Source organism: Bemisia tabaci, chromosome 7 (assembly GCF_918797505.1).
Source record: "Bemisia tabaci chromosome 7, PGI_BMITA_v3".
Lineage (NCBI taxonomy): Eukaryota > Metazoa > Arthropoda > Insecta > Hemiptera > Aleyrodidae > Bemisia > Bemisia tabaci.
Genome location: NC_092799.1, coordinates 42,259,067 through 42,271,128, shown reverse-complemented (window position 1 = coordinate 42,271,128; position 12,062 = coordinate 42,259,067). Strand labels below are relative to the sequence as shown.

General features: G+C 39.6%; 1 protein-coding gene across 1 annotated transcript in view; it reads right to left on the bottom strand.

Annotated features, from left to right (window-relative positions):
• Positions 1-12,062, bottom strand: part of KCNQ (KCNQ potassium channel) — a 232,919-nt gene that overhangs the window by 178,692 nt on the left and 42,165 nt on the right. The window contains exon 4 of the mRNA XM_072302603.1: positions 1,100-1,262. Coding sequence (XP_072158704.1) covers positions 1,100-1,262 — 163 coding nt within the window. The remainder of the gene's footprint in view (positions 1-1,099; positions 1,263-12,062) is intronic.

The following is a 12,062-nucleotide window of genomic DNA, read 5'->3' as shown; positions in this document are numbered from 1 at the left end:
ATATCGATTGTTTTACATACATTCAAAGGGAGGAAAAAAAGTGTTGCCGAATTTCAAGAATCACCCATGTGAGGAGTTTTAGAGACGTATCAGAATGTCCTATCGTACTATGTCCCTAATGCAATTTCAGAGAAATTTTGGAATGATTTTCTTCCGGTTTCTCGGAAAATTTTTCCTTAATTCGATCTAAAGTATCTGAAAACTTCAAGAATCGTCACTGACTATTCACACGGCGTTCTTCCTTAGCACACCGCAGCACCCCATTTGAATCAGTGAGAACGAAAACACGCCAACTCGAAAAAATGAAAATAATCAAGACATATACACAACTGCACAGTAGTTGAAAAAGTTAGTGCAAAGAACAGATTTTTGGTGCCGAAAGACAAGTACTTAAGGCCACATTAGCGGTCCAAGTTGGAACAAATGCGTTAACTTCACTTTACCTTTATGAAAACTGACCCTCTTTGATGAAAATGGGCCTGTTGCATGCAAGAGATACAGCCGTGCGAATAGACTTTATTGAGGTTAAATGACACGAAAATTACGATGGTCACATTAAAAAAGTCTGAAATACACTCCTTACTGCGCAATTTGCGTTGTTAGGAACGCGCTTTTTTAAATTTCCCGCGTCTGGGGGCAGTTTTCTAATCACCGGAAACGAGCAAACGGCGGGCTCGGTGATTTCCGGAAGATGCCGAGTCGTTGTTGTTGTTGTTATTTTTTCCTTCAGTTTGTTCACAAACCCAACGTGATCTCTTATAGTGGTCCATATACGCTTTATGCGGTCACCAAATCGATCAACTTTTAAATATCCAACGCAATCCTTCTACATTTCATTTCACGATGTCACGAGCTCCGATTTTTAGGTTATGTTGTCAGTTTTAGTTGACCGGAAATAGCCGCGAGTTGCCGTTTAATTTTCATGTCATTTAACCTCTAAAAAGTCTATTCGCACGGCTGTATCTCTTGCATGCAACAGGCCCATTGAGCATTTCTTAGTTACCGAGTTGGTGTGTTTTCGTTCTCACTGATCCATTTGGAGAACTGGTAAAGTGGATGCATGCAAAATGAGATAAATAGAATAATAATAGTAACTCACACAGAGAAGTGGTAGATGAAACACTTCCATCCAGTAGGCCGCTCCAGGAAATTGTAGACCCTTCCTTGGAACGTTGCGCCTGCTCTCCGATGATCCTTGCCCAAGTATCTGTGCTCCCAGTGGTGACCGTGACGACCATGCAGTAATTGTCGTGGGTCCAAACCTGTAATCAGATGAATATACTGCCGTAAACCTCAAAATCACGGTCACTACAAACCTGAAATTTTTCGTGAAACGGGCCTAGTGGCATCGAAAAGGAAAATTTTACCAAAAAATGTCTACGCTCCTCCTGTGAAAATGTCAGTTATCTTCCCACATATTCGTAGAAATTGTTTAGATTCTTGAAGTCTCGTTTTATACAAACAATAGGACCGCGTTTAACAGAAAGGAACCAAGCCACATTAGTTATTGCTAAATTTAAGGGGGCAATTTAATTTTTTACGAGAGAACGTTTGTGCGGATTCCTTTGAAAAGTGTAAGGAATTTGCCTCGTACTATGGAGAAAATTTACTGAAATTTGCACTAAAATCCGCACGACCGTTTTTATGGAAAAAATTAAATTGCCTGATTAAATTTGGCGATAGCTGATGTTGCTTGGTTCCTTTCTGTTTAGGTCCAGTTATCACATTTTAAGGGTAAGCCGGCCAGGTTGGCTGTTCGACGGTCAGCACGTCTAACTCTAGTCCAATTGGTCCTGGGTTCGAATCCCGGTGGTGGCGTCAAATTTTCACGGAGCCGACAAGTGGCTCTGCAGAAACAGATTCTACTCTGCCTTAATTTCTGATAATTTGAAAGACTAGAGCATGAATGTACCAACCCCGCGATGATGCCTGTGCACATTGAATAGAACCTCGTCTTAGTGGCTGGAGGTTTCGAATCGTAATATAAGCCAGTAAAATAACTAAAAAAAAATTAAGGTTAGCAATTAACTCAAGTACACAAAGATCTCTAAACCAGTTAGATACTATAGACTTACTGCATTCTTGTCTCAGATCGCGCCAATTTTTACGCATCCTCTGATTTCTCACAACTCATTTTTTTATAAGAAAACCACATCTTTCTGTTTAAGCTGAATTGGCCAGTATTAATCAAAATTAGAGTAGCCGAATTTTTAAGGAAACTTGATTCCGAAAAAGGCTGTCTTGGTCTCTCCGGTAGCACGACAGAATAGAGCTCAGGGTTGATGATTGTGGTGCTGTCATCACGGCGTTCAGGTGAAAAACTTAGGCAATTTTGGCAAAAGAACATATAGTGAGTCACGTACTTTTTAGGGAGACCTGAATACTTATGATGTTCCCTTTTCGAAAAGGGTCTTCATGGTCCTAAAGGTTTTTATACGGTTCGTTTAATAAGGCATTATTCGATAAAAGGGTAACAATACGGTAAAATGATGTAATGTAATGTGTGGCCTGGTTAGCGGCATTTGATATTATTTTTATAAAGGAAAAGTATTTCTTTTTCCTTCGCTGTACATAAAAAAGGTTTTCTTTCGTGAACTATACATAACATTTTTACATCATGTTCACGTATTTTGTTAAATAAAAATCTTTAGGATTCATAGAATATCTTCTTGCTTCTGAGGATGTGTATTTTATCTTACCTAAACTTTCAAAAGAAATATAATCAACAACTTTTTGATTCTCCAGGTTACGCTGAAGATCTCGTCCTATGAAGTAGAGTAAGAGGAAGGTAAAAAGGGTGTCTGAGATGACGGGATATACTGCACAGCCTTTCAGCTTTCGCAATAGGCTTAAATCGCTCAAAAATTAAACTTTCCGATTGAGCTGAATTTCTTTGAAAGTTATGAATTCTGTAAACTGTAAACATACTGTAATGCTTCTGTCGCGAAAGAGGAGGAAATATGCAAGCAATAATCGGTGACATGAGAGGAGGAATTTATGAAAAGAAGCTGCATACTGCATGATAACGCTTCAAAGTTGCTCTCAAGAACCCGGATCTGTTGCCCCTGTTTGAAATATGACGACTTACAGTATTAAAAATAAATTAAAATATGTATTGTTCGCAAATGGGATGCTTTTTATCCTTGAGCACGAGGAGAGCATGTAACAAAAGCTTTACGTGAAAAGTATTTGCGGATCAGGTACATCACTTATACAGCTGACTTACGTTTACACACGAAAAACTAAACTAATATAATAAAACTATGAGGTAGACGTATATTTCTATTTTATTTATTTTTTCCTTTTTAAGTAACCGCTTACCGCCGCTGGAAATATAATCGCAAAGTCGAACTTAAGCTGAATATGCTTGTATTTGAGGGCCTTTAATTTCATTTCCTTCATCCAACAATTTTGATGTTAGTGACGTTTCTAGTAAATGATGAACTAAGAGAGAGCTTAGTGTTAGCCGGAACTAGATACATCGTATATCATGATAAGGTAATAGGTGTTTACAAGTCTTTTCTCAGTGACATGTAGAATCAGTAATTATGCACCATTCACGAACATGGACACCTATAGATACTTTAGGATTATTTTTCGGATTAGGAGATGCTTTAGATTTTGGCAAGATGTTCGGGTAAGATTTCTAACTCACAATATGTACGAATATAGTGCTTTACTAGAAACCTTTTGAATCTGGGGAAAAACAACGCACTGAGACTATAATATGCAGTATATCGATCGCTAAAGAAGAAAAGTGCGTAGTTGTTGTAAGTTTTTGCTCATGTAATATTTTTTTTTTAACAGGAAAACTGTCCAATAAATTTAATCGAAATTTTTTGAGGATTGCTAAAAAAAAAATCACAAAATTTCAAAGAAACATTTTGGTCAATGCTCCTCCAAAGAAATTAAAATATTAACGTGTCTCGCAGCTTAATGGATCCATTTGTTGCTATAAAAATGTAATAGGCGAAATGTATTCGTCCCCCCCTCTTACGAAAGAACGTAATTACATTTAAATGTCCCCAAATTTCTCATTGTAAATTGCATTTTTACTAACAGAATCGTGGGCATTTGTAGGCATTTGTAGCTGAAAATTTCACTGATTTTACTTCGGATCTCAAGCAAAAATAAAAAAAAATTCGGACAAAGATTACACAGGTATATTCTTGTAAAAAAATAAATAGTTTTAGTCAATTTTGCAACTTTGGAATGGAGTTACGTTCCTTCATTGGGGAACGACGAATTTTACCAAAATTGATTCGATGACTTGGATCGCATTCAGCAAAAAGAAACCAGCGCGATCGCCAGTGTTGTAAAAAAGTTGCTCTTTATAATTTTCCAAAAAATCTCCCGGAATGGCAAAAAGTGTTTTTTCCCCACCAAAAATGGTTAATTTTAAAGAAAGTTAATTGTGTAAATTTAGTACTGTACATATGGACGGAGTTAAACAGAAAGGAACCAAGCCACATCGGGATCGAACCGAGGAAAAGACTTTGAAAGTTTAGCTCCTGCATAAGACTCAATGCAAAAGATAAACTTCAAGTCAATTTCTGCAAAATTTGCTCCAGCTTTGAATTTTTGGCGATAGAGAGTAGAGCAGTGGTTGAGTTCAAAACCACTCATAACTTAATTTTTTCCGAAATGTAGGTTGGTTTCTTTCTGCTTAACTCAGTCCATATATTAAGTATTTTTAAAAGAAAAGAAGAAGTTGCACGATCTTGAAAACACTGCAATCGCGTTGGTTCCTTTTTACTAAATGCGATCCTTTTGATGTTTACTTCCGTCTACCTTAAAACAAGCGATGAATAAAGACCCTCCCACGCTTTGGGCAAAAAATAATTTCGCCAAGCCGGAGAGCACCCGGAACGGACAGTTGCCTGAGTATCAGCTGGAAAGTAATTTCATAGGGTAATGTGATTGCGTGTAACTGACCACAGAGCGAGAGACCCGCCTCCTTCCTGCCTCAAGTATAAGTCAACTTGAGCCCTTGCACCGTGTAATGTAAACCTTCGTTGGTTCCCTCTGACTCCCGTCCCGAACCGAACACCTACACCACCCATGGGATTATGCCGCGAATCAAGGTCAAGCTCATTGAATTTGACATAGTTCGCGCCGCGGGATAGTGCACATTCCATCCAATGTCGATTCGCTTTTTTTTTAGACCTAGTCCACCCACCATTGCACTTTTTCAAAAGTACAACGTTAGGAAGTTCGTCTCGAAACAGAGCCGGACATCAATGATCTTTTTTTCGATTTTGTGACCCTTTCTTAACCCATTTTAGACAATTGTCATGTAGAATGGAGATGATGCATGTGTGAGGAATTTGCGATTTGACTATTGATTCTTATGTAAAAGTTCGCGAGAAACACGATGATGCCACTGGTTTCCTCTCAAATTAAATTCCAAGCTCAAGAAAATCTCTGAAGTTGAGACCAAAATGGAGGGGATATCCTACGCTATCCTGAGAGTTCACCTCTCCATCAAGACAAACTCTCCATGCAAAGATACGACCATATACATTAGCAGGATTGCCGTGTTTTCAGTTTTAGAGTCCCCAAATAAAGTGGTAGCTTTGTCAATGTATTTGTTCCCTATCTTTCCATGGAGAGATTGTCTTGACGTAGACGTGGACTCTCTGCAGGATAACGTGTGATACCCCCTCAATTTTGGCCTCAACTTGAGAGCTTTTTTTGAGCTTGAGAGTTGATTTCAGAGAAAACCAGTGGGACCACCGTGTTTCTCGCGAACTTTTACGTAAGAGTCAAAAGTCAAATCGCAAATTCCTCACACATACAACATCTCCATTATACTGTAAGTGAATAATACTATGGTGCTGAGGTGAAACGAAACACCGTACGATAAATGGTACGTCGCTGAATTGCTCCGGACTTAACATTCACTTACATCGACATTACAATCATCGACGATGTTTCAAGTAACCCTCGGATTATCCGAACTTTTGAGTATCTAAACTACCCGCCCGCCACATTAGTCCGGATAATCTGGTGTTTACTGCACTCGAGTTCTGGCTAGAAGCGGGCGGATCGTGTGACAGTCACCTTCCTCTTCCGGGTGTCGGAAATCTTGTCAGGGTGACAGCGACACCCGATCCGGCTGAAAATCAACAGATGGTTTATCGTTTTTAAAATCAAGCCCGCTAAAGGCTAATCCTCGCCGGAGTGGAGAGCAACGCTAAACCGCAGTCACACTTTGTCCCCGTGTTGGAAGCGCGAGGGCTCCTAATTTCCGTCAATTTGCGAGCCGCCCCGCCGTTGGATTCTTGACTCTCATCTGATCAGAGCACACGTTAACATGAGGTTTAACTATCGATCATATTATAGCGCGATGTAAAACCTTGCCGGTTGCACATATAATGACGCCGCGGCGTTGCTCCGTCGGACGGGTTCGCGGGATCTCGAGGTGGGAAAATGATCGATTTTCCCGGGGATTTGGCAACGGGCGGATGTGAGTAAACTCGGGGGAGTCGTTGTGTGAGTCACGATTCCGGTATTGAGGCGTGTGTTCGAAAGCTCATCGAGAGAGCGACTGCGATGCGCGTGTACGGCTTCCGAGGTAGCCGGTGCGGTATCACCTTCTGCCCTTTTTTATGCATTTATGGGCTTTTGCAGGCCCTCTTTACGACTGATTTGTATTTTTACCGAAAAATAATGAAGAATCGGTACACTGTCAGGAAATATATGAAGCAAAAGAGACTCGAAGAAGCTATCCTTTCCCTTTTCCCCCGATTTTGTGCCGCAAAGTAGCGCAGCGGATATACCTAACATTTATATCTGTGTGCTTGTACAATGTACAAATAAGATACAATTGAATCAGTGAGATCGAAAACACACCGCGACTCGGGTTTTTTTCGATCTTCACTTTTTTACGGTTTAGTAACAATTATGGATAGAAGTATCAGCACGCAAAAGGAAATTTCAAAATTGCAATCGGAAGTGCTCGAAACAGCGGCGGGAAAAGGGAAAGATCGAAGTATTTCATTGGAAATACCAATTTTTGGCAATTTCGAGGGAAACGGGTGACCATTCGATCTTGCGGTTTTCTTTTTTCGGTTCAGTATACCTTGTGCCAACAAGTTATATAAATATTCAAGCGTTATTCATGTCGAAAAATATAAATTTTTCTGGGCAGACTACGTATAATCAGTATCTGAAACAGCTATCGTTACTTATATTTTCACATTTTTATGTATGTAATGGATGTAACCTTTGCATTGATTCCTTTCAACATCATCAATTATTGAAGTTACAATAGTGTCTTGATTATCAGGACCGTCGCAGGGGTGAATTTGTTATTCCCCAGACAGAGGAAAATATCTCCAATACGAGGTTGCAAAATTTATTGACTCAAACAAGTTGATATTTTGCAAAAGTATACCTGTGCAATTTATGACCGAAATTCAATGGATATTTTGATGAAATCAGTAGATAATTCAGTGAAATTTTCCGATGAAAACGCTCAACTGTCTCCTGATATAGGAACAAATTTGCAAGTGGAAATAGGAGTACCACGTTGGAGTGTGGCTACATTCTTTCGTCTAAGAAAATACGAAGTGCGATTCACACCGACAAAAAATTTGACGCTTCCTTCCTGCTCACAGTTCGAAGAGAGCGAAATGTTACTGTCTTGTCCTCCTCAACAGGCCCCGAACGTTCATGACTTACCGTCCATAATCATAATTAAGATCTTGGCAATGCATAAGCGTTGACACCTTCTGTCCATTCGCCGGTTTTTTAAGGTTAACTATTTTGATAAGAACTCGGAAGGGGCTAGGAACATGATTCCGTTCCAAGGTTGCGAAATTGACTCATACAAATAAATTATTACAAGAAAATGACGCCATGCACAATTTCACTTCATTGTTGGTGATTTTGGCGAGTGTGGAGAAAATTCGGGGAAATTTTCAGTTAGAAAGACTCAATAGTTGTTTCATAAAATTACGAACTTGGATTGGAAATTTTTCAACGTTGAAATGTAGTTATGTTCTTTTGTCCGAGAAGAATTTCTCTCATGCCACGCAGTATCTGCGAGAGCCCTTTCCTCTCCTTTCCATAGGACTCCAATGAAACATTGGAGAAATTTATGAACGCGTGGTACCACTATATTTGCGGAGGAACGCAGATTTGATATGATTTACATTTGTATTCAATTAGTACCCCTCTGTAGAGAGAACAGGAGGTGAAATGATTAATTTTGGCGCTCTTAGGGCGGAAAATAAAGCAAAATAAACTACATATATCATAGAAAATGTCATAGGTGCTAGACAAGTGGGCTATAATTCTTTTTCATTTGAGAGACATTAATTTTTTGCTCTCATTAATATTTTCGATTAGCTTTCTTATTAAATTAGCATACATGTCGGAATCGAAGTTTTACTAAATAAAGTGGCAACAGTGTCAAGTCAGAGTCGAGCGTCACTGCTCCCGAGAAACCGCATCAAGCTGGGAAAATTACGAGCAAAATGTCGATGGCATTTAAATTTGCACAACTGCTGCTTACGTCCACTCCTCAGCAGGACCGACTCGCGGGCTTCACGTAAACTTATTCCAAAGTTGCCACTTCACTTCATTGGATTCTTTGAAAATTAAGGAAGATGAATCTGCCATTGATTCAGCTGAGGGATTACAAAAGGTATACGAGAGAGATGGAAAAGTATGTAGAAATGAAGGCAGTCAAACGTATGGACGTTCTTCACGGAAGAATCACCAAATTTTATAAGGTGAATCTGTAGTGAGAATGAGCACACATTCTTTCATCTGTCCTTTCCTTCTTTCCTTTTCCTCCTCCTTTTTACAGGCCAACGGGGGGGGGGGGCGTGCCCCCTCGGATCCACCTATGACCTTAAGAGTGTACTGGGTGGCAATTTCCTGTTATACTTTGCTGTTTCTTTAGAAAAAAACAGTCGCCGTAATTCGTCGGAAATTTCTTTAAGTTTCCCTCTCTCTTAGCAGAATATTCTGCGAAAATTTCAGGCTATATATTGGCCACGTTTCTCTTCGAAAAAATTAAAGTGGAGCGGAAAGTTGAAACACCGCAATAGAGATACAAGTTTTGCACTTTGCCATCGATTTTCAATATGCTAGCATTGAGTACGTTGCTGATTTCTAGTCTACCTAATTATTTGGAAATTTCTTTGAGTTTTCCTCTCTGTCAGCAGAATATTCTGTACAAAATTCCAGGCTGCATCACTATATTTCTCTCTTCGCCTCGTTTCTCTTCGAAAAAATTGAAATAGGAGCGGAAATTTTGAAACGCCAAAATGGATATACGTGGTTTTGCACTTTACCATCGATATGCTACCACTGAGCCCGTCGTTGATTACCATTATTACATTCCATGAAAATGGTATTTTTTCAGTATATCCCTACAGTTAAGACTACAGGCAACAGCCACCGTCTTTAACTTTTTTTCTTTTTAGGTCGTCAACTTTTTAGGGGGAGTTTTTTGGGATTGGGCCGGAGTGGCTACCGCCACCTAGAATAACTTCCATGAATCGGCATCGGTGGATTCGTCTTAAAGCGGACATTCCCCGCCCGAAAATGAATAAATAAAAGCGACGGGGGAGGGGGGGGGGGTGCTGGTCCGTGCGATGGTCACGGCGGCGGCACGGTTGGACTGTGCATACAAGTCTGGAGACAAGGGATGTTGTTTGAACAGGGTTCAGGAAGGGACAGCCAGGGGTCTCGCGGCTGCGGCGCGGCGGCAACTGCGGCGGCCCTATCCATCATTCCGCAGGGTAGCAGGGTAACAGGGTAGCAGCACGAGCCAGGTGAACGGGAACAAGGGACATGGGGGTCGAGGGTAAGAGTTTCTCCCGGTTGTATATTCTGGCAGCTTTATTGGATACGAAAAGCGCCAATTTACAAACAGTCTTGCGCGTGAAGCGGCTTACTGTCCTGCAATCAACCGTGTTTTTGTACATTTTAAGGCTGCCCGGGGAGAAAGAAGAGGAGGAAAAAGGGGAAGCAGTGGAAGAAATAGACAAAGAGGAAGAGGAAGGAGGAGGAAGAGAGGAAGGTGGAAATTAATAATATTACTCAAAGAAGAAGGAGAGGAAGACGAAGAAGAAGAAGAAGGCGTGGATTAATAATAGAAATTGTGAAAAATTTGGTCTAATGGATACAGATACAATATATTTTAACTCCATATTTTAAAAATTATATTTAGAACTCCGTATACTAAGGATCAAAATGGTATGCAATGGGGAAAGGCACATGGGCGGATCCAGATACAAGAATGAGAATGGGGGGGGGGGCGAAATAGGGGAAGTCCAGAAAATTTTCGAAAATTTGAAGCGTCCAAATTACAGTTTGAGTAAATTTTATCATGAATAATTAAAGCTGCCCTCCGTTCCTTCTTATCCTTCCTTCCTTCTCTCTTTCTTTTTTCTTATCTTTTTTCCTTCCCTTTTTCTTCCTTCTCTTTTTCCTTCCCTTTTTCTTCCTTATCTTTTCCCTCCTCTTTTTCTTCCTATTTTTTTCCTCCTTTTTTTTGAATTCTGAAATATTATGGTTTTTTCGAATGTCCCGAACCTCTTTCAATCCCAGCACTTATCTAAGCGAGTTGTAATTAGTTTGTTAGAGATGGTGCCTATGCCAGTTTACCGCCACATAAACTTATTTTACACCAGAATAAACCAAAAAGAGCTCTTAGAATTTTAAGTTCCATGTTTCCTCACGATTTTTATACTTATTCCAAGCATAAAATCCTCCAGTTGCCAAATCTGTACCTAACTTTCTCAAATATATGCATTTTGCCGCTCAGAATCGTGAAATGGGCAAACCGCAAACGAGTGGTAACTCGGGGAGTAGACAGAAGAATACAGGGTGCAAAAAGAAGAATTTACTTTTTTTCTAAGAATTAAAATTTAAAAGAATACACCGACGAAAGCGTTGACGAAGAGATGTTGCGGTGTCAGTTGCCCGAGAACCTCTGGGAAGACAGGCATATGTGGCGTTTGGGTGTCGTAGAACGCCAAAGTGCGTTGTAAAGCGACTATATATATATATATATATATATATATATATAATATATATTATATATATATATATATATATATATATATATATATATAAAAAATACACCGAGCATATAAAAATGTTAAAATAAATCTTCTCTTTTCCGAAAAAATTGTGTTGACGAACCAACCTCCGAATATTACTTGTACTGATTCACTGGATTTTGACTAATAAAACTACAATTTTAATCCGTTTCTCACAGTGCAGAGGTTACTTGTTATTGCTGTTCTCACTGTCTTACTCCTCTTGTAGCGATGCAAAAGCATGGAAATGACTGTAACACTGGCGAAGCATATATGTGTGGAAACTAGCCTTATAGAGGCTTGATTCAATTCAATTTAATGAGCTTTTGAATAAATGACGGCATTAAATTGAGTTCTGCCGTGGTAGTTCCATGCGCTTCCTTTGCGACGCTGCCAAGTCACATACAAAACTGTGCACGCAAAAGTTTTTGGCAACAAGAATATTTTAACTCGAAGGCTCTTAATTCTGATGTTTGCACGAATCATTTCGCATCGTAAATTATTACTACAAGCGTAACGAATAAAAAAAAACCCTTTTCCCCCGAGCGTATTGTAAAAGTGAAGATGGACAACAGCTCGTCTCTTACTCTTCCGTTCTAAGGAAAAACACCGTATGAACCTTCAGGCGTTGCCAAATTTCCTTTGATAAAACACGAATTCCCTGGTAAACTTATTAATATTGTCCTTCAAGTTTTTCAGATAATTTTCTTCGCAATTTAACATAAAGTTCTTGAAAATTTCAAGGACAAATATTCACAAATTTTTTTAAAAATAAACATTTTACCGAAGGGAATTTGGCAACTCTCGAATGTTCATACGGCGTTTTTACTTAGTACGGCAGTACTACTTTCTGTTGTAAATCTTCGTCGGAGGTGAGAACACCGCAAGCCTTGTATCATTCCGCTGGGTATGGCCGTGGAACATGTCTTATGAATTTGTAATGTTAGTTCCTGTGCTTCACAGTCTAGGCAACCCCATTGCAATTCTTTCCTCCTGGAG